Source organism: Varanus komodoensis, unplaced genomic scaffold, assembly GCF_004798865.1.
Source record: "Varanus komodoensis strain SLA01 unplaced genomic scaffold, ASM479886v1 scaffold17, whole genome shotgun sequence".
Classification (NCBI taxonomy): Eukaryota; Metazoa; Chordata; class Lepidosauria; order Squamata; family Varanidae; genus Varanus; species Varanus komodoensis.
This window is the reverse complement of record NW_025335505.1, coordinates 11,005,697-11,033,552: the sequence shown is the minus strand read 5'-3', so window position 1 is coordinate 11,033,552 and position 27,856 is coordinate 11,005,697. Positions and strand designations below refer to the sequence as shown.

The window sequence follows — 27,856 nt, the reverse complement described above, 5'->3', positions numbered from 1 at the left end:
CCCAGTCTGTTAACAGTTTTATTTTGTATGTTAAATACCATGGGACAGGGCTGTAAGGATGAAAAACTTTTTCAACAACTGCCTCACAAGGAATAAGAAATTCTGCCATGATATCAGCCAAGTAAGGTAAAGGAGGAAATTTACACACTAAGAGGAACCATTTCCCCACAGAATGCCTCATCATATTCCTGAACAAGTGGGATTAGCATTCTAATAATCATTTTTACGAGGCAAGAGCAACAGATAAAATTTTAAAGGATTATTAAAATAACATTTACAAGACTCTGAACAATTTTTAACTCTTATTAAAACCACAGAAAGAAAGAACAATTCTTTATTTATGACTTTTCATAAAGGACTGAATGTGCAACTGACACCTGCTATTGATGAATTAATATACAATTTTGTCCAGCAGCCGAACAGTTTGTCTTTTTTATTGTGTTGTCTAACCGTGCAAGATCATTAGAGGCAAAGCCTATATGATGCTGTACACAAAAATGGTCACTTGGGCCATACTACCAATGAAGTGGTAGGTAAATACATTTTTCTGACCGAGAAAATAAAAAGGAAGCTGCTATCTGCATGCTTCTTTCTCTTTCTCCCTGTCTACAAGATGAATTTCCCTAAAAAGAATCCAATGAAAATGGCTGCAATTACAACAAGAAGTGAGGGAAGAGGATTGGAGCCATTATCTCGGAGGGCCAAGCCTGATGGTCCAGGTTTATCCGAGTGTGTCACCTTTCTCAGCCTCAAACCTTCATCCTGAAAACACATGGAAAAAATTCATCAACAGAAAATTCAAGAGAAAAGATTCTATCAGATGTGAATTCTATCAATCACAGCACTTCAATATTTTGAGAAGTGTTTATGAGAAATCATAATTATATTTGAACTGTATCTGCCATTAAAGAATGCCAAGTTTACCAAAGCAGAAATTGCAGCATGTATGTATAATAGTAACAAAGCTGTAAGAGATTAATCCTCAGTATAAAATAGAAAAACAAGACCCTTCCTCTATATAATAACATTCTATCTGTTATGGTTCAGTTACCACTACTCAGTTTAGCTTCAGAATTATAAACGGGACAGTGAAATTTTTGGCAAGATTTGCCTGGCTATGGTGTTCAAAAAGGCAAGCAAAAGTCTGACTGACTTGGATACAGAGAAGCACAAGTGGAAAGGGAATGCCGCTATGAACACAGGGGGTTGAAGCCAAGCAAGGTCAAGCCGGGGCTCCTTCCTGCAAATATCCTCCAGCTAGCTTTGCTCTGCAAGGTGTGCAGCTTTCATTATTGCATCTCCTACATACAGGCCAACAGTGACTTACTAGCCCCAATTTAAAACAAGAATTAAATGTTAGGAAACATATTTATTGTAACACCATCAACTTTTATCTACCTTGCCTAATCAGATGTTGGTACAATAAACTGTAAGCAGTACTTAAACCACAATCTCAGTGTCATGAGGTGCTGTGGTTTAATAAGCCACAATATTTTTGACACCAGTCAAAGGAAGGAGACAGAAGGAAGAGGAATGGTTATTTTCAGTATGACAAGCTAAGGCAACCATGCTCAAACTGGTGTCTTCCAGATATCCTGTACTACAAATCTCATAGACCCTGACCAGAACTGATAGTACTTCTAGTTGAAAACATTTGGAAGGTATAAAGTTCAGGAAGACTGAAGTATGATTTATCAGATTGAAGTGACTGAATCTGAAAATGATCATTTTCTTTCAGGGCTGATTGTAACTGTGTATTCTCAGGAATCCACAGAGTTTGTGTGCTTGCTGTAAGAAATGCCCACAGAAAATGGCATTTAAACTGTTTTTAGTAATTATCCTGTCACGCGTGACTGCAATGGTGCTGCTTCATCTCAAAGTGGAAAAATACAAGGGAACAGGTAGGCATATCCAACACACCAAACTATGCTTTAACTGCCACTGTATGTGTATTGACTTGCAACATTTCTTCAAATATCTTGATTATGTTTCAAAAGCAAGTGACAAATTTAAAGGAAAATAAATATTTCTTTACTTTCTACAAAAATCTGTAACCAATGGCCACACAATTAAGAAGCCACAATGGCTTTTCCCCCCATCCTGCACTGCCTCATTTCTGTGATTACCCACATGAGTTGCTGTATCATTCAAATCTGGCAAGGCGGGCAGTTAAGGGTGGCCTCAACAGCATCACAGAACCCAGAGTTAGTTGTAGCTCTAGAATGCTTTGCAAGCCACCATCACTGAGTTAAGACAACACAGCAACCCACACCTTGCACAACTATTGATGGAAAGGAGGCAGCACATAAGGGGCAGGGAAAGGAAGCCACATATACTGCGGGATGGTGAGATTTGCCTGATTTCCTTCTTTTATCAGGCAAACCCAGTCCTCGTATGTCAAAGTATTTAACTCCAGTCCAAGGCAAGACCCAGTGCGATCACAGCACTTGTATAATTAATGCTGGACAAAGGGAAAGAATACAAGTGGCCATTAAATTCCCCTGGCAAACTGGGTCACCAAACCTTCGTGACAAGTCACCACTTTTCTTTTTCTTTTTGCCTAGCAAGCCCTCATGATATTGGTTAACATTGTTTTATGCTCACAAAATATTAGTGCTTAGCACTATGACAGTCTTGGATACTACCCCAAGAGTGTTAAGAAAATTAAAGTTTACAGTTCTCACAAAGAAAAAGTAGTCACATTAATTCAATATAACCAGGACAAGAAATATGTCATGGTTTTGCTATTCCAGAGTTTGTTCATTCATTCATTCATTCATTCATTCATTCATTCATTCATTCGATTTATATCCTGCCTTTTTCCCCAAAGGGCTCAAGGCAGCTTACATCATCTCTCCTCCTCCATCTTATCCCCACAACAACAACCCTGTGAGGTAGGTTGGGCTGAGAGTCTGTGACTGGCCCAAAGTCACCCAGCTGGCTTCATGGCCGAGCGGGGACTAGAACCCAGATCCTCTGAGTCCCAGTCCCAGGCTCTTAACCACTACACCACACTGGCTCTCTCAGTTCTCAAAGGGAAAAAAGGTGGGTTGTATGATATGGGTGCTATGATCAATAGCTCAGTTCAGTTTAAGCTGTTTTTAGCAATCGGTTTCATAACACTTCCAAAGACAGGGACCAATTTTCCCTTTCAAGAGCAACTCTTCTTAAACCTCTATTACATGAAACTTACTCTCAGGTGTCTATTTTCCTCTGATAGCTTCACCACATCTGCCTGAAGTCTTTTGCATTCTTCCATTAGCTTCCTTGTTTCAGTGTCATTAAGTGAAACACTATGTGGTTTTGGCATTGGACCATCCTGTTTAGTTGTATTCAGTATTGGAGCAGATTTGCTTGCATCTATGTCATTCTGCAAATATTTCAAACAAAATAAATTTCAAAAATATAATTCTGTAATAGAAACTAGCATTAAGCATTTTTCAATTTAACAGTCACTTGAATGAAAAATTGCTAGGTTAGCTCCCTAGGTGGCAAATCTGAAAGCAGGCAGAGGGGGAAATGAAGCAAAGAATAACATTTGTTAAAGGAAGGTGAAGTTATGCCCTGACTTCCAGGGAAACTGCTGCAGAGAACCAGTCATTTTTGGCTCGGTGGTTGAGATGGATATAATATTGCTCAGTTCATATAATATTCTATATAAACTTGCTATGGTTGGGAAATTAGGAATGACTGTACACTGTTCTCTGACCATGCATTTATAATTAAGACAAGGGGCCTCAAACTTTTCCACCAGGGGGCCAGTCTGAAAGCTGCTGGTGCTGGGCGCAGGCCAGAAAGGCAGTGCTGGCGATGCACGTGGGCCAGCACGGGGGTGGCGCACGCGGGTGCATGTGCTGAAGCAGGGACAGGGCGCACGGTGAGGCAAGGCGAGGCAAGGTGTGGGCGGGCGCACGCGGAGAGGGGGGCAAGGTGCAGGTAGGCATGTGCGCCCAATACGGGGAGGCGAGGCACGGCGCGGCGCGGGCAGGGGCAGGCATGCAAACCACAAGCAAACCACTGCCTCCCCGCATGCGGGCAAGGTGGGTGGTAGCAGGTGCGGGCAAACAAGCGGCGGATCCAAATGGGCATGGCGGGCTGGATAAATGGGCATGGCGGGCCGGATCCAGCCCCGGGCCTTAGTTTGAGGACCCATGGATTAAGAGTTAGTCATGGTGCAAATGTAATACTGTGTATAATTCTCAAAATGAGGGGAGCACAGGTTGAGAGGGAGGGAAGGTAATGCTTCTGAACCGATCTGCACCAGTTACCTATACATTTTATGTGGATATTTCTAAATAAAGGGCCCAATCTGCAATACAACTCAATAAATTTTCAATATTTAAAAGAAAATCTTTGCCAGATTTTGTTGTCATAAATACATTAAAGACTAGGATAAACGTGACAATTTACAACAGGGCATATTGTATGTGTTTGGCTCATACAAGGTTGAATCAGGTGCAAAATTCAGCTGCTTAAAATTCAAATTCTTTTTAGAAATGTGTACTGTAAAACATTGAGTATAATACAGAAGCCCATACAAGGGGGAGGGAGTGGGAGCGGGAACATCTCCATAAAATACCACAAGTTACTACAATTTTTCTCTCTTAATTTTCTCCTTCTACCTCACTCAAACTTTCCTGAGATAGCTTTCTTGCAGCTACACAACACACTACTGTGGCATGAGACCCGATTCCATTTTGCAAGTGCAAACCATAGTTTGTTGGTTCACATGTAATGGTAAATAGTGGTTTGCTGAAAATCAAAAAGAACTAATCAGTCACAGTGCAAGGGGAAAAGGAAATGCATAGGTTCCTGCCCTTCCTGGAGCTTTTCTTGCTTTAATGGCCCTTCTTGCAACTTCTAACTGATGCTTCTCATTGTTTTCCACTGCTCTGCATCTCCATCTTAGCTAAAGCCCAAATATGGGTACGGAAAGTTGTACCACAAAAGAATATCAGCTGAAGATTGACGCTTTTCTAATCATAATATTGCATTCTAGGATTAGCCTAATACTGATATTTTCTTAGCTAACCAAAGCTGATTTAATGAACCACTGAGGTACTAAAAGATTCTTGTGGCTTCAGTTCCCCGAAACAAACCTGATTCTTCTTCAGTTTGAACTCACTGCCTGGCTTCAACCTGTCAATCTTCTGGCTATAATTTGCAGGTAACTGAAGAACGTTGTTCTTGGCTGGAGTTAAGTGTACAGATCCTGGTGAAGGTAAAATCTGAGGTGGCGAGTAAGACATGCCCTCAGCACTCAGCAGATCTCTCATTGCAAGACTTAAGGGAGTGACTAAACCAACGGCTAAAGGATTAGGCTCTGCAACCCCACTCTGCTACTTAGAAAAACATAAGTGTTATGCACAAGCAGTCAGGCAACAGCTTACAAAGCATTGAAACAGGCAAAATGACGCTGGCTTCAGACACTTGATTTTACCGACTAAGCCTGCAATCGTAAACAAACCTTGTCAGGAGTAAAGCCACCGAAGGCAATGGCACTTATCTCTGAATAAACAGGCATAAGATTGTGTGACAATGCAAAATTCTATTCCAGTTATTAGAAGCAGAACTTCCAATAGCAAAAAGCAACGATTTGAATTCTGGCTGGGATTGCCATTCCTGTATCCTCTATGAGACTAACCTGAGACCCATCATTCCAATTCATTTTTATAGTCGAACTAAGTCTTTTTAGCTTGAACCATAAACATCTCCTCACATGGACAGATACACACTTTAGTATGGCAGGGGGAACACCTTCTTCCCCCATACACATACAAACAGATATATGATTGACAAATGAAATACAACAACTGGGAGGCAGTCTTTACATGTTGTGTTGTTACCCTGAAAACCAAAATAATTGACTCGCCCACTATTTTTTGTTCTCCTTGAGTGAAGGAGACCAGGTAGCTTAGGGAAGGCCCTGTCTCTAGAGTCAGTTTCTACCTTAGTTTTCCTGGAGGATTTTTACTGTGAATCTGTGTCCTGTCAGAAAGGTTCTTTGTTGGTGCCTTGTCAACTTCTTTGAATGACCTTCAGGCTGTGGAAGCAATGCCAGTGAAACCTGCATAGCCTGCATGTCATCTAGAAGGAGACTGGCCAAGGGCTGGATATAGCCGGCATCCTTCACTCAAGGAAAATAGAAATCCGAGGGTGAATAAAACATTTGTTTCTTCACTTGTGTGCAGAAAGCCAGCTAGCTCTGGAGATGTGAAAAAGCACTACTTTTTGTTGGGTCCAGGTGGCCCAACAGATCTCTCATGCCAGCTTCCTACTAGAATGGGATTTCCCTTCAGAGAAGGTACCAACCAAACGCAAACTCAACGGAGAAAAACCATTCTGATTTGGCAGTGTCTGGTGAAAGTGTGTCCCATGGCATGTTGTCATCATCATGGTTTGTTGTATTGGCTGAAACATGTCTTTGCATGTGCTAGTCCCCACAGATGGTGTCCTACCATGTTAAGCAAGCATATGTGATTAGATACATGTTGGAGTCTGGATGGGGATGCTCACTTAGAGCTTAGCTGGGTGGATCTATCAGCTGAGGGAGGACATGACTTCTGCTCAGAGTTCTGCAACCACTGAATTAAGGTTGCTCACTAACTCCATCAAGAAGACCAGTAGGTAAGATATCAAAGGATTTGAGTGTAATATTGTTCACTGGCCAGACTCCTGGCACAAGGCCATCATTCCCATTGCTAGTTTCTAGAGACAAATTTTCTTTCTGGACTGGACACACATTACTTAGCTGACTCATCTTTTGTCATTTTGACAGTTATTATGCACTTGATGGCATTTAGAGTCAAGGGAAGAGAAGGAACTTTTCCTATCGTTGATCAGGAAAACCAAGGATCATAGGACCACCAGGGTCTCATTCATGTCCTGGGTATTCTATTCCCTTAAAGGGAAGAAGATCAGGATATTATCTTAGTAAGGGCACGAGCAGGAGCATTATGAAGACCTGAAACAGGGGCTGTGGCCAGTTCAAAGGGAAGGGTCCTGAATGGAAAGTTCAGAAACTTTCAATGAAATGGGTGGATAGGGATGTGAAGTACATCTCTGATAGACCCACTGAGGAAAGACCACTTTCCTGAAGCTCTACTATATGAATCTTAGGGTTTCCATCCAGAACATTTACTTTTTCAGGCAGTAGTTCATTCCTTTCAGATCCTGGATGGGTCTGGCCTCCTCATTTTTTCTTGAAACCACGAAGAACATTCAGTAAACAGCTTAACTCCTTCCTTCTCAATGACTTGTATCTTGAGTAGATGTTGCATTGCTGCTAGAATCCCCAGATGTTTAGATCCCTTCATCTACTATCTCCAAAGCCCACCAATCTTCCTGTTCTTGGCTTCCACCAAGACATTGACCACTGAACAGGTATCATCTGCCTGTGAACAGGAATCTTGCCTTTTTTATTTCTGTTGGTGCCCAAGTTGCACTACCAAAAGTCCTTCACACAACGCTTGATGTTGTGACTCTTGCGTCCATATAGAAAGAATCTGAGGACATACCAACCAGAAAAGGCTGTTGCTATGGCAATCTCCTTTGCCTCCTTTGTCAAGGCTCAGATCTAAACTGGGCCATTTGTCCCCATGTAAATGCTTCACACAGCAATGCTAAATGTGGCCAAAGCATCTGCAAAGAGCTGATCTGACCCATCAAGGATGCTGATCCATAGGAAATGCAATGTTCTGAAACTACAAGTGCCTTTAAGGTGAATATGGTCACCAGGGCATCATGAAATCTTCATATAGATGATAAAAACCTGTCACAGTAGTGATGGCTTCTCCTAAGTTTGGCCAGACTATGCCATTTCTTACATAAGTTTTTTCCCAACTTTCCTTTTTAAGGCTCAAATAACTCCAATCCAAGTAATAATTTATGCCCTGTTACTTGACATTACATAGCAAGTCCAGGGATTCTTGGAATGCTGGATCCTGCACCCAATACAAAACACATGCAAACTACAAGAAGCCTATGAAATATATTTATAATGTCAGGGCAACAGCAATCCTAATCAGGATCGCCTAAATGGGGGAAAGGTGTTAGCTTCAGCCACTTATTCCACTCTTTGAGTATGCATGCATGTGCTCCTAAGTGCACACATGTGTCCCCAAACCACCACCTAGTACCACCTTAGGCCTACAGAGCTAATAATATTAATAATAAATCTCACCCTGATTTCAGAATTTCTGTGATACAACCATTGAGATGTAATCTATACGTGTCCCAAGAGGCAAAACCTGTAAAGCTCTGCAAATGATACATAGAACCATCACCTTGTTTTACTCTCACATTTAAAAAATTATCTCCCTAATTATAAGAGGAGTTTGTGGTCCACAAAGAAGCATTTGTATAGCTTATATCTTTAAAAAGTTAGTTAATGAATAGGTTACTATTCATTAAGGCTACCCTCTATGCTGAAGCATTTAGCAGACCTGAGTAATATCCAGGAGGTTGATCACAGCACCTGCTTTAATAGACCTGGTTGTATTAACTTGTCTTAGGAGTTTAAGCTATTTACATTTTGATTTTAAATCACTAGTGATAATGATATTTTATCATTATTTATATTTAATAACGTTATTGTATTTTATGGATTGTTGTACATCACTTCGAGAGCTCTGATTCTTGGTCAGCATAGGAATAAAATTAATAAATGTAGAACTTCCAGCCAAATATCAAGTTCACCGTTTCATCACACCTACTTTCTGCAAAACTATACTGAGTTTGATACAGAAATGCCAGGTGCTTGGACAGGTTCATGCAATCACTTGGCACTAGATCCTTGCATCTCTTGTCTAATAAAAGCTGGCTGAATTATGAGTGGAGGTTACTACATTTTAGCGGTTCTGCACCTACTCAGACAGATTACTCCAGAAGGTAGCTCAGCCTCCTAGACTCTTCAGTATGAGTTTCCTCAGGGTTAGTCTTGCCCACATGCCATTTAACATTGAAATGAAAATGCTGATTGAGATCATTACCAGGTTTGCAGTTCTATTTTTCTTTTTCACCTTCAGGAGGTAAACTACTCACAATTAACATCTAGGACCCAGTCTTTAAATTCTGTATTGTAATTTTTATGATTTTTATTGTTATCTGTATTTTATTGTATTTCATCTGCTGTTGTAAACTACCCAGAGAATATTAAAAAAACCTACCCTACAAAAATAAAATCATCACCACCACAACTTTGCAGTGGTAACCACAAAAAACATATAACAACTGCAGTGGTGCAGAAAAAGAGGATGACACACTGAAAAACAATGTATTGGTAGAGGTGAAAGAACATAGATCTAAGAGAAATGGCTAGGCACTGTGAATTATAGTAAGAAAATCAATGGGTAGTTGCTGAAAGCTACCCATGCTATGTAAAGTAACTGTCATGGTCAAAAGTCTCTTAAATCATGAGAAGGAGTACACAGTTTTAAAAATACTAACATTTCTGGATCCTTAGGATTTCACTGGATTTTGCAGATTCTTCTTTAAACATAGGATATTTGTGCTTCACAGCATGACCCTGACCATATAGATTTCTAGATACAGTAATGGCAGGACCTGCCCTGTTGAGCTGCCCAGATTAGTGCTGCATCTTTACACAACATTTTCAAGAATAAGCATGTCATACGCTGCATGTACTGCCAGTACAAAAGTTCTACAGGTGGTAGACCATAGGTAACCCAACCTAAAAGGGCAGAAGTGTAATGCAGATACATGCAGCCCGTGCTTCCCAGTCTAAGTTCTTAACAAAAACACTGGAATAATTGGCAAAGGAAGCTCCTATGAAAACAAGCCTTTTTTTAACTCATGCCCCACCTTGTTTCATCCTGCTCTAATGATACAAAACTTAGTAGTGACATGGAGTGTTGTAGGATTTCTTTTAAATCTTTCTAGGAAAACAATTTATTTCATGCTCAATTGCCCTTTTTTCAGAACTTTTATTCTTCCAAAAGGATTGCATGAGATCCTTACAAGCAAGCCTTGATGTTTTTCTACCTAATCTAGCATCACATTCCCACTTCTTTGCACCTGTTTGAGACAGAGCTCCATTCACAACTAACCTGCACTTACAATGCAAGCAATGCTGATTTTGTCCAAGGCTCATTTTGAAAATTTGGTGATGTACAGACCCAATTTCAATTGAGAAGTAATTTGACAGATAAGTTATGAAAACAGAACATTTATATGCTAAACAGATTACAAAGCTCTTCAATACAGAATTATATAAACTCTTCAGATACAAATGAAAATATCAAAAAATAAGTTATTAGTTTATGAGAAACAGACAAAGTCACCATATATGACTGATTGTTTTTACTTACGAGCTTATCATTTTCATTAGGCATTTCAAATACGCATCTCAATTTGGAATCCATTAATTCTTCAGGTTTTGCATCCTTCCACTATTAAAACAGTGAAAATATTGTAAAAGTTACTGTTTTATTTAATAGCTTCATAACTTTTCATAATATGCAAACTCTGTCATATGGAGGAAAAAAATCAGGGCATAAATGTTGTGATGATGATGATGATGATGATGATGAGGATAGCTTTAAGAATCAGCATGATGCAACAGGCTGATAGGGGTGGAAATGAGAAATCTAGGTTCAATCATTATTCACTGTGTCCCCAGTCCAGTACTAACACTATAACACAATGGCACTCTTTTTATCCCCAAGTTTGATGAGAGAAAGAGAAGGAACAGGGGAGCAAATGGCTTATGAATATCTCAGGTTATTAATCCAAGATATCTAAACTAAACCACTAACTCAGAGTTTATCCTACAATGCAGGGTTGCTTAGGTGAAATCAATACAAAATACAAATTTCACATGTAATCATCAAAGACTGTGAAAAATGTTTTTTTAACTTGTTAATTAGCCCATTTGAACAGAACTATCAGGAAAGAAATTTGATTGGCATATTCCTAGGAAGATGGACTTCACTTTATTTTTAACCATCAGTCATAGTACGGCACAACATTAAGAATTAGGAGGAATTCAAAATATCTGGTGGATTCTTGTGGCTTCCTGCCCCCTAAAAATATTTTCAAGTAATAAGAAATAGAATGCAACAAAATTTTGCCGTATGGTATGCTTCTCATCATAATTCCTGCTGCTTAATCACATTTCCCTTCCCTTTTCCTTTGTGTGACTTTTCGTCCATAGTGAGCACCCTATGCCCACCATCTCATTTTTTCCTCCCAGTGAGGATAAACTCACTGGTGCCTAATCCTTGCTGTATTAAATGTCTTATTTATCCACTGCTGTCTATGGGCTGATTTCACATATGTCACTGGGGATTTTTTTTAAAGCCTAAATTCAACTCTGAATTGATATTTCTTCTAGGACTTAGTGTGGCCACCTTATTTCCTTCCTAAAAATTTCAGAAAATAGTTATTTCCAAAAACTCTAACAAGCACCTGAATATAACACCAAAGTAGACATTTTGGCAGAAACACAAGCAACAAATTAGGACACAGAAGTGATAGTGTTCAACATGCTTTTTAAAAAGCACAAATACTGTAGTTTGGATGAAGTTTCTAGGCGGCTAGGTCAGGCTTATATAAATTTTTCAGAGTAGGAATAATATAATCACTTTGTCTCTGTAGCAAGGAAGCTAGACTTGTTTCCTTTTGTAGTTTCTAAGTGGCACATACATTCTCTCTTAGAGAGTGCCACCTCCATCCACACCTGTTCCAGCAAAACAGTTCAGAATAATTTGGACAGAATCCAAAAAGTATGGACCATTGTAAGGTAAGCCTGAGGAGGCTTGTTTCAACATGGTGGAAGAACTCACATCATAATCATCATCATCATTATTAAAATTTGAGAGCCACCTGTTAGCATCATGCTCTCTTGAATTAAAATTTAAGACATATGCTTACTTACCACTGCTTCCATATCTGTAATGTTTGGTGGGGCAAAGATTGTCTGTACCATGAACTTGTGTTTACTCTTCTCATTTGGATCATAGTCAAATGGCTGTAACATCACTGTATAACAGACAAAGTATGAATTATACAGAGGTATGTAAGGTATTTTTTTCTTGTGTACATTTAAACATATTTAAAGCATTTCAACATATTGAACTGAATAAGAACTATGTGAAGGTTTTGTCAGTCAGTGGTATGCTTTAGCAATACATAACTGAAAGAAGGTCACTCTTAATTATCAAATTCTACTATTTATTGAAAATTTGCCTTTCTATTTATCTACAATAATCTGAGCTCTATAATAGAATGTCAGTACATAATTAAGGTGCTTCAGACAGAAACCAAAAACACTGGAAAATAATGGGTATAATTAAAGATCCATCCCACTATCACCTCTCTGTCAGATATTATTTATTTATTTAAAGTTTTTATATCTATATATAGATATCTATATAAGAGCCCCTCAAGACAGCTAGGATAGACAAAAACTTGTGCAATAATCCCAGAGAGGATGTCCTTTAAATAGGAAGGATATGATAATCAACAAAGGAAATAATCCCTTTGCCAAATGTTTCACAGTGTATAATGTAAGCAGATGAGATTAAAAACTCTAAAAGTAAAGCGATTTGCCTTTTAAAAAATTCACAAATTTCTTATCACAATGAGGATACAAATACAGATCAGAAAAATAATATCAACTAAATATTATAAGGAAATAAAGCAGCTTTGTTAAAATATTACATTTAATACTTCACAGTGCACTAAAGAAGTCATAATTCTCAATCTTGGACTTTTTTTTACTATTTTCCCAATTTTCTGAAGATACTCTAAGGGACTGAACTGTACTGTATCTCCAATGCTACACTTGTGAATAACAAATTACCAAAAGGACTTACTGGTATGACAGGTTTTCCCAGAAAACATTTGTTGATTTACATTAGTGATTGTGTTGCACTGGATACTACCCACTTAATACAAAATATATATATATCCTTTCCTTCTGGCACTTACACACCATCAGGGAAACTGACAGCAATTGAAATAAACCATAAAATAGAATACTGCTCTCCAGAAATCCAAAATATAATAAAAGCAGAATAGATACAGGACACACAAAAGAGAAGCATTTCTTAAAACTCTATGATTGTATGATTATATTATGAAGCAAATGCCTGGTCAAACAGGAGCCAGAATAGCTTCCCAGGGTGAAAGGGTCCACAATGCACTATCACGTGATGATTGTCTTACACTGCAGTTAAGTACCCTGGCAGGCTCCATACCCACCACACCAACACTACCAGCCTTTCCACTGGAAAAAATAATGGGAAATGTGCTAGCTGGCCTGCCAGTCTATGAAGGTGCCCCAGTGCCTTCATAAATCAATGCTGAAAGAAGCCTCAGGTACTGGTAGGCATGCGTGAGCGTGCCAGCTTGTTCGCTGTGTAAAGGTGCTCAGAGTGCCTTCATACAGCAGTCTCCAAGCAGACCCATGCACACTCACCTTTTCAAATGAAAGGCAGGTAGAAGAGCTCGCACTGGCTTGCATCTGCTCCATAAAGGCATCTGTTCCAAATGCCTTCTCCTAACAGCTTCCAAGTAACCCGCCCCCTGCCCTGAGCCTCTCCAGGCACTGGGCACTCCCCAGACCTCTGCACATGTTAGAAGTTTTGAGGGTGGAGGTGGAGCTGCTGGCCAGGACAAAGAGATTTGGTTAGTAGGCCAAGCCAATATTTCTGGGCCCTTGGCTATGGCTCTTACCCTCATCTCTGCACCTTTTAAGAAGGGAACATATTCTAGTCCCACACATTTTAGTCTCACAACTTAGAAAGGTTTCGTGTGCCCATTCTTTCTCTTCAGTCTGTTCTTCCTTTCCTGCAGGATAAAGATACTGATGCCATAATCAACCTGGAAGCACTAGCCACCCTGAACCCTTTGTATGCTTTCATTTGCAGTGAAGAAAATATCACATGTTTACAATGATGTAAATGGTGTTCACAGAGGAACAAGATTGATTCAAGGTGTGAAGAGGAATACAAAACTGGGATCAACTGAAGATCAACTGAGTCAAGTGTCTGTACCATCAGGAGACAATATATAAAGCTCTATATGAGTGAAGGAAAACATTTAATTCACCAAGTTCTATACAAATGCCTATCACTTATACAGAGTTTAATGTATTCAAACCGCAGCCCATATTACTAATTCTTATAGCAACCCTGTAAGGTAGTCCATTTGGAAGCATGTACTAGGAATACAGCAAACGAGTAGAGCTGGTTTGCTACACTGATAAGAATGTTGAACTCGGACTGGGGAGATGAAAATGAGGCCAGTCACTCTCTTTCAATCCAGCTATCTCACAGGTCTATGAGGGAACAGTGTGATGCTCAGGGACACTTCACTAAGCTCCTTGGAGAAAGCTAAGAATAAGCATGTAATAAATCAATACAGAAATAAAATGACTATTATTATTACTCTACGGATGTGCAGCACTCAAAATTCTACTCCAGTTAAGCTTGACTGGAATCTGCAGTGTTTCTTGTTCAGTAAGCAACAGTGAAAATTTCTTTTCCCCTCACTATGAAATTTATTTTGCCTATTTTCCCAGCTTCTACCAGTTTGGAGAGGGCGGAAATTACCTTAAAATGTGTGCTAATTGGGTTTTTTATTTTTGCATAGGCAATCTTGCACCAGTGGACATGATCACAAGTTCAGCTGACCACTATACAGCCCTGCAAAAGCATCCTGCCCTTGTGTAACTAGTCTTGTCAGTTTCATCCTCTCTACACAATTCAATTAGCCCAGTTATTCTGTATTTCTGAAAGTACATGGCAATCCTTCCCCCTCCCCCGCTCTTTTTGTTGTGGTAACACTGAAGTGGAGGATGAACTTGAAAAGCTCTTTAACAAAGACGGAATACAGCTCTGTGCTAGGAATCCAAACTATCTTACTCGGAGCTGGAAATCCAAGCTATCCTGTGTCTAGGAACCAAGAATCATCCCTGCCCAACGCAGGTGCAATAAATCAATGAGAAAGAAATTCAAAGGGTACCTACAAATCACTTATTATATATTTAGGTACCTACCTGCTACAGCCAAAATGTGTGACAATTATTCCTCTACTATCTTTCTACACCTAATTACACCAAATAGTGGTTTACAAATAAATAACTACAACTCAAAATACTGACTGAAAGTAAGAACCAGAAATAAAACAATAAAAACCAAAAGTTAAAACATCCTAAGAAAACCCAAATTAAGTAAACCATCACTGAAATAACAGTCTTCACCACCCATTAAGAGATAGAACAGAGAAAGGTGGTCAGATGCAGGCAAGCTGTTCCATCATCTGTGCATAACGGCTTAGAAGGGCTGCTCTCTTGCAATCAGTTACAAAGATCAGACAGAAAAGGAACATGATGGTGAGCTTCCAAAGCAGAAGAGATTGTTCCCATGCAGTTTCATAGGGGAGGCAATTCAGAAGGTTCCCTGGCCATATACCATTTAATACTTGAAAATTCAAAACAAGTACCATATTAAATGTATATATAATGTTATATCACCAAAAATAGCACTTAAATTAACTGAACCCAGATATTAAAAGGTAATTACTGCAGGCAGAAAAGAAACTTGCACAGTATATTGTGATGCTCCTATCAGAACTTTTGCAGCCACATTGTGGACCAACTAAATTTTCCAGACAGTGTTTGAAGGCAGTAGCACATAAAGTACATCATAATAATCTAACCTGGAAGTCACTAGGACATGAATAATTTAAGCTAAGCCTGAGTTTTCTAGGTAAAGACACAATGCTTCATTATCACCAAAACAAATGTAGTAAATGTTCCAGATATTCATTTTCTAATAGATTTGTTACACAGAAAAAAATGCACTCATTCATTGAAGAAAGTGATATGCAGTTCATCTGGTTCTCCAGATAATCATCAACTCCCATCAGCTTTGACCAGCATAGCTATTGCTTCATGAAACTTTTCACCTCGTGAAGAAACCTCTGGCAACAGACTGCCTTCTCCTCCCACAAAGAGAGAGGTCTGCAGTATTCAGTGGCTTAGAATACATTGCCCAGGAACTCAGGATTGCTACCGCAACCTCTACTGCTACCTCAAGTGAAGTAGAGAATGTGCTGCCAGATGCAGGGAATGTGCAATGAATCAGGTTTGGAGGAGGAAATCTGTTGGAGTCCCTTAGTCCAGCTCCCCAGACTCCAGCCCACTTTCCCTCTGCCCTAATTCTGAATTGGCGTTTCTTCACCAAGCCTTTGCATGGGCATCCGGCAGGAAGTGAGTCCACTGTTGCACGTTACAGATGCACAGCAGCAGGTCGTGCTCATGAGGCTGGCTTGGGCATATGTCACCCATGTGCCCACTGTGCAAGTGGAGTTCCGCTTGCACATACATCACTTGCTGTGCCTACAGGCAGCAGCAGGGACTGCACACCTGGCACTGTCAGTAGGTTCCGCAAAGAAAGGGCCCATTAGTATTCCCAGGTATTCTCAGAGACTTGGTCTTGATTTGGCTCAATTTGTAAGCCATGATTGAGTGCAGGAAAGAAATCCAACATGCTTAAGACAACCAGATTCCAGAGAGTTCCACAGTAGATGCAGGTATCAAAAAAATGAAAAATGATGCACATATACCTTTTCACTGTACTTGGGCAACAGGATATTAATAAGAATTATGTTTTAACTGTTAATTTCCTTGTTAAAATGTTGTAGCTTTTACCTGGAAAGAGCCAACACTGAAAGGAACAAAAACAATCAAGCTACTTAAAATATTACCTGATACAGTTACAGAGGATCCTGGGTCAATAATTCCACTGTTTGGCCTCACACAGTATCGACGAGGTGCTGTAGTCTTCACCTTGAAACATACTTTTCTGTCTGACGGGTTTCGTAGTTTAAGATTTGTAGTGACTACATCTGTGAAAGGGCCTGAAAGTAGATTTATATTAAGGAATTAATTGGTTATGTCTTTGAAAACAGACTTTACAAGCACACTACCAGTTGTTCCCAAGACATACAAGCAGACTATTTCTAGAAGGCAGTTGTGAGTGGCCGGCAGGTATCTTCCTTTTCCACCTTTCCTTCAATGTCCTGCAGCTTTGGAAAAGCTCTACCAACAAATCTCCACATAAATCAACATTTTTGGTACCACTACTGCTTGATTCTGGCTCAGCTGAAACAAACTCTTCTGCCTGATGTAGGAAATTTTCCAAACTCCACTAACAGGTTTCTCTGTTCAGGAGTCCCCATTCTCTGAAGACACTTTTCAGGGGAAGGAAGGGAAAATTGGCTGGCTGAGTGGCCTTCTGTTCACACTACCATTAGATATAACTCCGTATGTGCTGCAGCAGTGGAAAGGGCAAAATAAATGTGAAGACTTGTCAGAAAACAAATCCTCAATAATATTGTTCCAAACCTATCCTAATGTACCTTCCTTCAAAGACAGGAGATTTAGGGAAAGCATTCAGTCTGGGAGGTCAACCTCTAAATGCCCTTACACAGGAATAAAGTTGATTTTCACTAATTTATGAATTCAGTAATGTCTCTGACAGCCTCAGTCATAACACTAATCCCAACCTTAGCCTCAGACTGATTTGCATGTTCATCAATTAAAAGAAACAAATTCTGCTCCTTATGCATCTATCCTTCCACTTCTACAATCAAATTTATATATGCATTCCCATAATTTGATGGACATCTTACTAACACAATCACAAGAATAAGCTACAGATGAATAAGGATAAGGACATTTTATTTCTTTATTCAATTTATACCCAGTCTTTCCACCAAGAAAATAGCATTCAAGAGGGCAGTAACAGCCAAACAGAGCATACAGATGAGAAAGCATACAGAGAAAGGGGTCTCCAAGGACAATAAGCAGAAGGAAGAAAGCAAGAGAAGAAATGGTAGGGAGAAATCCAGCTGGGAAAAGATTATCATATGTCCATACACAAAATCCACACCTAATTTTAAAACAACATTATGACTTCAGTTACTTGGGAGTATGTCTGTTTGAACACAGTGAGACTTCTGAACAAGTGTGCAGATCGGGTTGCAACTCAGAGTTTTTCCATATTTAATAACCACATTTAACCTATAATAGCACATATGACTGTCACTATCTACAGGTGCCAAGGGCTTCCTTAAACCATACTATCAGTGTCAGCTGTACAGCCAGCTTCTTGTTTTGGATACAAACATTCTCCAGTAACCAATTTGTTTTCAGAGACCCCTTCAAAGTCCCTAGTTTGTATGCTAAAATACGAAACGATGAGTGCCAACACCTGTTATGGGGCATCAATGTAACATGTATGTCAACAACATGTGCTAGTAAATTCACTATCCAAGCAAAAGCATTAAGCACTATTCCACATTAAACATAACTAAAATGCCCAAAATATATTCATTATCAACAGGAACTACAAGTTACACAAAATTAAATGGCAATAAAATTCAATTAAACTGGCTTGCCTCCAAGTGCGCCCTTCTCCTAGTAGAAGGCATCTTTATTCATGAAAGGGCTGTTTCTGATTTACTGGAAGAATTCTGCATGAGAAGAATGACCCAAACCCAGTTAATGCTCTAAGCTTCAACACAAAATACAGAACAAGCTCTTTCTAAGACCTTTTGAGTCATTCGTGTGTTAGCTATAGCATGTTCTTCCTTGTTCAAGAAGTTTCTCAAATTGTTAACACAGCCCAATACACAGCAGTGCAATAATGTAAGCAGTTTTCCATTGACACTTCCATAAGATTACTAGAATTAATTCTCTCTTATGCAGAATTTAAATTACCGGGGGAAAGTAAGGCCCTCAATGAAATACACAAGTGAGATAGTCTGTCCTCATTTTTTTTTTTTTTTTTTTGCCAAGCATTCATTTCTCATACTCTTCTAAAAGCAACAGCTGAGGGGTATCTTGACTTGGCATTTGGAACAATCCAAGTAATTTCAGCCATACCTGCAGTAACTAAAGTTTAAAGAGAACATTGTAAATGGAAGAACAGCATCACTTTTCCCAACACAAAATGAAGCCACAGAACACAACAGCTAATACCATTAAGAACTGTTCTGGCCTTGACATTTTTGCTGCTGTTGGCACCATTAACCATCCTTTCCCCATTAGGTACCTGAAATTTGTTTGCAGTAGGTATACCTTTTGCCTTCACATGTTGAATGTGAAGATCTCCATGTTTGTGTTTTTATCATCGTCTTTGAAATACACAAGATTCCGTCCTCAGTTGCCAGCATCCAACAAGTATTGCGTCCCACTGTCAGACGCAGTATACCTATGTTCGCAAGCTACTAGGTAGCACAAATGAAAGGGTGCTATTGCATTCATGTCCTGCTTGGGGAGTTTCCTCCAAAAGCTGGCTGATCAAAGTGTAAAAAAAAAAAAAAAAAAACCTGGATGAGATGGACTCTTGCTCTGACTCAGAATGTTATGCTACGTCCTTTTCTGCATACTCACTTCCCTGAAAAACTTAAGAGCTTATACTTTCAGTATCATCTATACGTTCATGACACCTGGCTTTAGCTCATAAACCCAGATCTTTCCCCAGAGTTCAAACATCCATCCAGTGATGCCTCTGTTGCAAGTCTGAGATTTGGATGTTTCACAGCCAGTTCACATTCAAAATGTCCAAGACTGAACTTTTCATGTTTCCTCCCACGTCTTCATTTCTACCTTCACTCTTAGTACTTATTTATTGAATTTATTTGAAAGCCACTCAGTAGCAGCACACTCTCTGGGTGGCCATTACGCACTCTCACATTTGTTAGAAAGACCATCAACTATCTTGCTGTCTAGTCACAATTTTTTTCCTCCCCCTTACTCTTCATATTCAATCGTTCTCCACAGTAATCAGTTTCTTCTTGTACAATGCTTCAAAAAGTGGAAGCCTGAATTGCTGAGACGCCCTGGTTTGCTTCATGCTTATCTAAGCAGAGAAGCAAAGTGGGACATGTGCAGTGCACAGGCGCATGCAGCCTGTGCATATTTAAGCCAAGATCTCATTTCCAATCTCTTAGCCATGGCAAAAAAGGAGAATGATGGCTTTTTCAGCTCTTCACCACCATCTCTCATTCTGGGAATCCCTTCTTTCTTTTTAATTTCATCATCCCTGATGCCGGGAAGCAGATAGCATCAGCTACTTCCCAAATGCAATACCTGGATACTATACTTTAAGCTCTTTCCTAACATAAAGAAGTAGTGAATTAAGATTCAGCAACCAGAGGAGCCTGCTATCACAGTTACATGCTACTACAGTGCCAACATTTGGAAAACACACAAATTTTCTAGATTCTTTCTTAAATTTCACAGACCAGATTTTTTAAAAAGCAATTCAATTCAGCAAGCAATTTATGTGATAAAACTTATTCTAAAATGCAAACATTATTCTAAATATGACAGGTTGTTTCCTCTCTTTTTGGGTCAAAGGATTCCTTCATCATGAACCATGGAAAGTGTGTAGCATAATACATGCTTTTCTGTTACAATGCTGTATGCTCCTAATATACAGATGCTCCTCAATGAAAGGCTATCTTTGACTGAAACATGTTGCACCCTTGTCCGAGTCCTTCTGTGGATATTTTTGTACTGAGATGATGAAGGTTTTGTCCAATTATATGTATTTATCACTGCTTTGGTGCTTTAGGAATACAGTTTGACTGTGGCATGTACTACCATTTAAAGGGGCTTCCAGCCAAGGCTCTTATTGTGCAATGCCAGTGTGTATTCACATAATTTTACAGGGCACATTATCTCCATTTGTAGCGCTCCTATGTTCTCCTACCGCTTCTTCCACTGCTTTACTTATCAGAAAAACTCTGCTAAGAAAGAAAAAAAGAGGTGCAGAGTGTCTCTTGATTTTTTGTGCAATGAGTTTTCATCTAAAAGCATGTTTTTTTATAAGTACCAAAGATTAGATTGCTATCATAGGACAACAGGAATCACATTCAGGGCATACTGTTCCTTCACATTTTTAATTCATACACTTAACACTAATATAACCAAACTAAAACTATAAATTCTGATTATAGTGCCATCTCAAATCTGTTTATTCTGAGTGGCATAAACAGTAACCTTTAGCTAACTCAGCATTCAACTATTGCATGTGGTCATACATGGAATAGGTCTAATTAACAGAATTAAGAGATCCAATTAGACATTTTTGCTAGCATACCTCATACTAGCTTAACACTTTCTAGCATAGCTCTCTTCTCCAACCAGGTACACTGCAAATGTTTTGGACTTCAGCTCCCATCACCCCCCGCCGGCACAACCAAGAATGATGGAAGCTGAGGTACAATCATCTGAGAGTACCACAGTGAGGAAGGCTGTTCTAGCATTGTGCAGCCTATGAGGTATTGCAAAGAGTAAATGTGAAAGGCTTCTAAACATTACACTGGAAACCAGAGATTTGTTATGAAATGCTTTAAAACAACGGCTGCATCTAGGAATAATTCCAAAAGCAAGAAGACAAATTCCTAAATGCAGAAGTCACAGAAACTAGAGTTAGATGTCACTGATTGGCTTTGTTTACACATGCCAACTATCACTTGCCCAAATGCAATTTAATGAAGGACTTTAAAGGGGACTTGCTTCCAAGTCAACATACATAGTACTGTGCTGCAAATATTCTTTGGGTTTGGAATAGGTAAGACCAAGACCCTTTCATCCCTATAATTCTAATCTCGCCAATATATGTTGAATTGCATTAGTATTGCAGTCCTCTTCATCATGTTCCCATCCATAAGTTATGCAGCAAATAATTAAAATATACACATCATGATAACATAGTTTTAATAAAGAGAAAGCAATTTTCTTCTGTACCACATGCAACTCAATGGACTTCCCAAAGAGCAATGTCAAATGTCTAATCGATATTTTAAGGCTTTCTCATGTTACATGCATGCAGATCTATTTTCAACTTGCATATGGGAATACTGAAGCATGTATTTTTAATGACCAGCCAAATGTCTATTTGCCCCAAAATACAGCTTACTATCAAATCAAAGATTTCTGAATATGAAATTGTGATACAGGAAACTGCTTTTACAATTTAGCAAATTCAGTAAAACTGTTCTTGCTTATTTTCTTCCAGAGCCATAGCTCACTGGGCAAAGAAAATACACCAACTTAAATAACATAGTCACATATGTCAGATTGATATTTAAATGCTCTAACCCTCCCCTTACATGAAAGACATACCACTGACCAATTTTGGCAACTGATCTTAAAGGAAGAGGGATGGGTTTAATGGCTAGCTATTTTTACCCTTAAGTGCAGCCATCTCTATTTGCAGCAGTGTATAGCAATACCCTAGCAATATCAGGAGTAATGTAATGGGAAACTACACTCCTGAATAAAAATATATGAAAGCGCTTATAACAAACACCTAAAAAATCTTAAATCTACCACCCACAAAATAATATTTTCCAATAGTATTCTACATAATTATATGCTACCTATATAATTAAACCTAAAGGACTCCTAACAAGAGCCCATTTGTAGAGGTTACCAATGAATGCTTTGGATGGGAGAAACCTACCAGCATGTCATCATATCACAGCGATATCACTGTGCTGACAGTCAATCGATAAAAGAAAAAACTAGTTTAAATATGTCAACTAAGCAACAAATGTTCTTCTTTAATATGTTCACTCTTAATGTCTATTTAAACCAGTAATCAATAGAGAATTACTACTTATGGTTTATTGAGGACCATCACAGTCACAATAAACTTCCTTCTATTAGGTCAGTCTGTTAGCCCATTAGCAAAGTATTTTCTATTTGACCTGAGGAATATTTTCCAAGGTTATCAAATAGATTTTTTAGCCCTGTTGTAGAAGAAATTTTAAAGGACTGATCACTGTAGTAATTGCTTCAGTCCCACCTGTTTCAATACAACTTAACTATGCAGATATGCACTGAATATGAACCACTGTCATTAAGAACTTTCCATACACTACTATAGTTGGGAGATTCATCAGTAATAAACTTTTGTTTACAAAAATATTTTATGGTCATGGCTTAATTCTAAATCAGTCTAACCACAGAAAGAAGCTGGGATTAACTGTGAAACTAAAATGTTTAGTAACATCAAGTGATAATTCTGAATTTATACATAAAATACGCATATATTTACCACCTCATCACACTTGTGCATCAGAAGTATACAAAATTGTTTATTTTTAATAATCAATCAAGGGTTTCTAAATTGCTTTAGTCTATTAACAAAAAATTAATAAAATGTTTGTATTTCAAGCATCTACACCTAGCTACTTCATTTCTGGGAAAAGATTTAAGTGCAAATATTGGTTCAGTGGAACTGCAATCTTTATCCTAATAATTTTAATGCCAATGGATTTGTCAGCAATGTCAAAGCATGCGGTGACAAAACTCTTTTTATTATACTATACTGGCACAATTACTGGTTTATCCTTTTTAAGCTTTTATATGTCCTTGCAGTAAATCTTAAAATCAGGTTATTAGTCCTGCTGAAAAATTAATTTGATCCAAGCAGTATTTATAATCTGATCTTAAACATTTGTCCTGAAATTGTCTGCCTGCAATATCAATATAAGGTCACAATTGTGGTGTTGCATTGGCACAGGATCCCATAGACAGTGTCTTAAGCATTAATTTGCAGAGGAGACCTGTTTGAAGATTGTGGGAGAAATACAGTTTAAGTGGGGATTTGATGGGACTGTAATCATTCTATATTTTGCAATAAGCTTAAATCTCATCATTTTCCACACATTTGGCATTTTATTTATGTAAATACATACAAATGCCTCGTATGAATTAAGGACAAGCAAATTAGGAGGTTTTTAAAACTACACACTTAGCTTGAATTACATGCATTGAAAAATCATTGCACTTGCTAACTTAAACTTATTTGGAAAAGTTTAACTGAAAATCAATAGACTTACACATGCATCCACTGAAAATCATATTTCTTGATTGATTATATTTCTTGGTTGAACTCCTATGCACACTTACCTAGGAGTAATTCCCACTGACAGCAGGAATTATTTCTGAATAGGACTGTAATGTATGGCTCCAATTCTAATCTCACTATAATATAGTATAACTTACCTACTTATGAGCAAACATGTCTAGCTTTTCCCTGTAGATTAAGGTAGTTCCAGAGACTAGTTAGCCAAACATTGTGTACCTTCAAGTGCCAAGCAGAAACATATCCTCTAACTGAAAATGCCAGTGACTGAACATTATATATGCAAGGCATGTGCTTCACTATTAAACTACTACTGAGCTAAGTTCAGGTAATTAATGGATCTACTTCCTAGTTTTATGCTAGATTCTTCAGAAGATCTAAACTACAGAAGAGAAAATCATATGTAAATAAGTGGGACAATAACAAGTTATCTAGAGGTTCAAAAACTGATTTAAAAATTAGCATTCATTCAAACACCATGTGAAGCCCTTTTAAACAAAATGAGCTCCAGAACTTCCTTTGAAGTCCTACATATTTCAGCTGAAAGTTTTTCCCAACCCAAGTGATCCAAGAACCATAGCTTTGAGTATGACACAGAATGCATAGTTACTGATCTACAAACTTATGTTGCAGTGAGTAACTCCAATACAGCTCCATGGTACTTACTTACAAGGAAACAAGATCAGGCTGAATATTAACAACAGCTAACAAAGTTGGCTGGGGAAGGGAGAGAAGCTTTCCAGAAACTTTTAATTAACAGAGTCTGTAAGAATTTACTGATAAGTTTCCACAATATGTGTATCTTCTCCTTCATCCCCATAAAAAGCTCAGAAGTAATTCTTAAGGTTATTTTCCCAGCCCAAATATGAAAGATACTACTAAGTGATCAAGTTAACAATCTGTTCCCTAAAGCCCCTAGTTAGCCAACCTTTGAATTACAAAATTAAAATCACTCTGAAAGAAATGGTCACTCTTAAAACTCAAGACACGCAATGTTATGGAACTGCTATAGAAATGTTGTTATAACTTATTCCAGCCATTCTGAAAATTAAATAAAATGTATTCATTTTAAAAGTGGGCATCCCTAAACTGTGATGTTTTTAAAAACCCTCCAGTGATCTATGACTGATCAAGGCCTAAGGTATAATTCTACTGCATTGTGTTGTGGCTGTTACCTTTCAAGAGTCTTGGCCCTTTCCAAAATGCTACCATAATCTCAGAATCATCACTACTGTTCTAAAGAGACTATTTGAAAATAACTCCTGACAGCCTATTGTATAACCGACCTAATTCACTCACTGAATAATCAACAAATATTCAAAACATTGAAACTTTGCTATACAGGATTCTTACATTTCAAGAATAACCTTACATCACTTAGCAGCCTTTTAGTTCTGCCAGCTGCAATAAAAGTGTCATTCACGAAATGCAAAAGTGTCAAATGTCAGGAGAATTGCTATGGAAAACGCCCTTACCCAAGCTTATACATGACACATCAAAGGGCGTTGGTATAAGATACCACCACTCTGCTACTGGTATACCCGCATGGAAGAACAGCCGAGATCGGTGGAGCTACAAAACTGAAGCGGGAGGTAGCTAATATGGAAAAATGAGATGGCATGGCCTGGCCTGAAAATACAGGAAGTGTGCATAGTTACGTTCCTCCCCACCCCTCAATCTTATAAAATACGCACCCAGCCAGGGTCATCCACATCTCCTGCCCATCAAGGGAGGACAAGATGATCCCGAAAGCCTTAATTTCACTCCTGGGAATTACTATCCCCATGCTGCGGCCAGGGGATCGCCAAGACTGGCGAACGGCGGAGGCTGGGATCGGGGACCGGGGGTGGGGAATTTGCGCTGCGGAAGAATTAAAAAAGCGGGCAGAGAGCACTGACAAATCCTGAGGCCGGCTCTGCAGACAAACCAGACCAGTTCTCTTCCTCCTCCACTAGGCACAAGTGTTTGACTAAGCCGGCTTAGAGGGCCGACCCTGGCGAGACCCGCGACTAGGGACGACGCAGGGAAGAGCGCGGCGAGGCCACCGCCTCTACCGCTCCCTACCGCACACCGACCGGCAACCGGAGCACGAGAAGAGGGAGGGGTGGGTGGCGTCGAGAGGGAGAGGGAGAGGGAGAGAAAAGCTAGGAGAGCAAGATGGCGACGGCGACGCCTCGTCCCGTTTCCCGGATCCGATCCTCCCGCCCCATCTGCTTGCTGAAGGGGGTGGGCGGCGACTGACCCGGGCCTCCCGTCCTCCCGGGCTCGGGAAACGGCCCCCCGATTTGCTCCCCATGCCTCTCTCCTCCTCCCCACAAGCGCCGTACACCGAAGGGGCTGCGAGCGAAAAGACCCGAACGCTTTTCTTTCCTCCCGCCCCTCCTCCTCCACCCACGGCTTCGCCCTCCCTCCAGCCTTCCACTCCTCTCCCTTCCCTCCGCGGCGATTTCTCTTTAGTACCTTTGAATTTGAGGTCGGTGGGCGGATCGAGCACCAGGATCTGATCGTGCTTGGTCAGAGCCCCGGCGGCCGCCATCGCTGCTTACACGCTCGCTCGGTCCTGGAGGAAGGAGGAGGAGGAGGAGGAGGAGGAGAGGGCGGGCAGGGGGGAGGACGGGAAGGGAAGCCTACCGAGCAGGACTAGCGGCAGCAGCAACCCCCGCCTCCCTCTCCGCCTCGCCTCAGCCTCTAGGCAGCGGGCGCGCGCGCGTGGAGTCCCCCTTCTCCTTCCCCGCTCCTCTCGTTGAGCTTTCTCCTCCTCCTCCTCCTCCTCGTCCCTGTAAGGCCTGACTCACTCGAAGCCCAGCGCACTGCGATCAACGCCAACTCCGGCGCGGGCACGAGGGCAGTGGCCGCCTCGTCCTCGCACCCGCACGTCAGCCCGCGGGGAAGAGGAGCGCGGACGCGAGCGAGCGAGCGAGCACACCGGCACGGCGGGCGTCGCGTCTCCGCTCGCCCGATCGTTCGCTCGCCCCTTTCTGCGTGTGTGAGTCTTTCCGGCCCACGTTGGTTGACAGCTCGCTAGACACGGGTCTCTTCCTCCACTCACGCGGGCCAAGGGGAGTTATCACGCGCGTCCGGAAGGCGGGAGAGACTAGCCAAGGAATTTAATAGGAGGGAATTCGCTTTGCAGGGGGAGAGAGCGCGCGATTAGCGTGCGATTCTCGGAGCAAATAGGAAATTCCTCAGGGAGAGGAAATTTGACACCGAAACGTTAAGCGCCAGGCTCCTCAACGTAGCAAAAAAAAAAGGTAGGCGGGCCGAGGGATGGGATTCCCAGCATGCCGTGCGCTCTTCAAGCTCTTGGGCTGTTGCATTCTGGGAAGCGTAGTCTCCAAGTGGAGAAACGGGGCGGATTCGATGGAAGGAGAGGGCGGAGTTAGTAGGTTCGTTCCAACCTTGGCCCGCTCGAGATTTCCCTCTGTATTAGTTATCCTCTGTATTAGTTACGTTAGGCGGGTTAACTAACACTGCCCTCTGTCCCTCTCTGGTAAGAGCTGGACAGCATTCAATACGTAATACAAGCATGACTAACTTCTGCTCGGAAACCAGAAGCGGCGGATAATCCGGATTTGTAAACCTGCGAATTCGTAGGGTTCTTAGATAACATTCTGTGTGCTTACTTCACTATACTTTCCCAGTTAGGTAAATATTGGTGAGGGTAAAGCTGCAGAAATCACAGAAGCAACATTAAAGAAATCTATCCAATTGAACTGTCCCATTACCTCTGACCATATGTCTTTCCCCGTGTTTCAACATCCCAGCTCTCTGTACAGTTTAGTAGTGCTCAGTTCTTTCTTTGCAGCAAAGCTGAAGTGGCTCAATCAGTAAATTTGAACTTGAAGTTTATATGCTACATCCCGAAATAGGGTTTGACACATCCCCTTCAGGACTGGGAGATGCCACCTTTAAGAGTCACAACGATTTTCTCCAAAGAA

General features: G+C 40.2%; 1 protein-coding gene across 1 annotated transcript; it reads right to left on the bottom strand.

Annotated features, from left to right (window-relative positions):
- Positions 1-27,118, bottom strand: VAPA (VAMP associated protein A). Its single transcript, XM_044426311.1, has 6 exons — positions 26,379-27,118; positions 16,735-16,887; positions 11,897-12,000; positions 10,329-10,409; positions 3,194-3,370; positions 1-762 (listed from the first exon to the last, which is right to left on the bottom strand). The coding sequence occupies exons 1-6, from the start codon at positions 26,452-26,454 to the stop codon at positions 607-609; spliced, it is 747 nt and encodes a 248-aa protein (XP_044282246.1). The 5' UTR covers positions 26,455-27,118; the 3' UTR covers positions 1-606.
- Between the last annotated feature and the right edge of the window lie 738 nt (positions 27,119-27,856).

Coding starts and splice junctions, on each gene's coding strand:
- VAPA (XM_044426311.1), bottom strand. CDS start 26,454: ATGGCGGCCGCCGGGGCTCTGACCAAGCACGATCAGATCCTGGTGCTC. Junction 10,410..11,896: donor TTACAGATATGGAAGCAGTG/GTAAGTAAGCAT, acceptor CTGTTTTAATAG/TGGAAGGATGCAAAACCTGA. Junction 3,371..10,328: donor CTAATGAAAATGATAAGCTC/GTAAGTAAAAAC, acceptor AAATATTTGCAG/AATGACATAGATGCAAGCAA.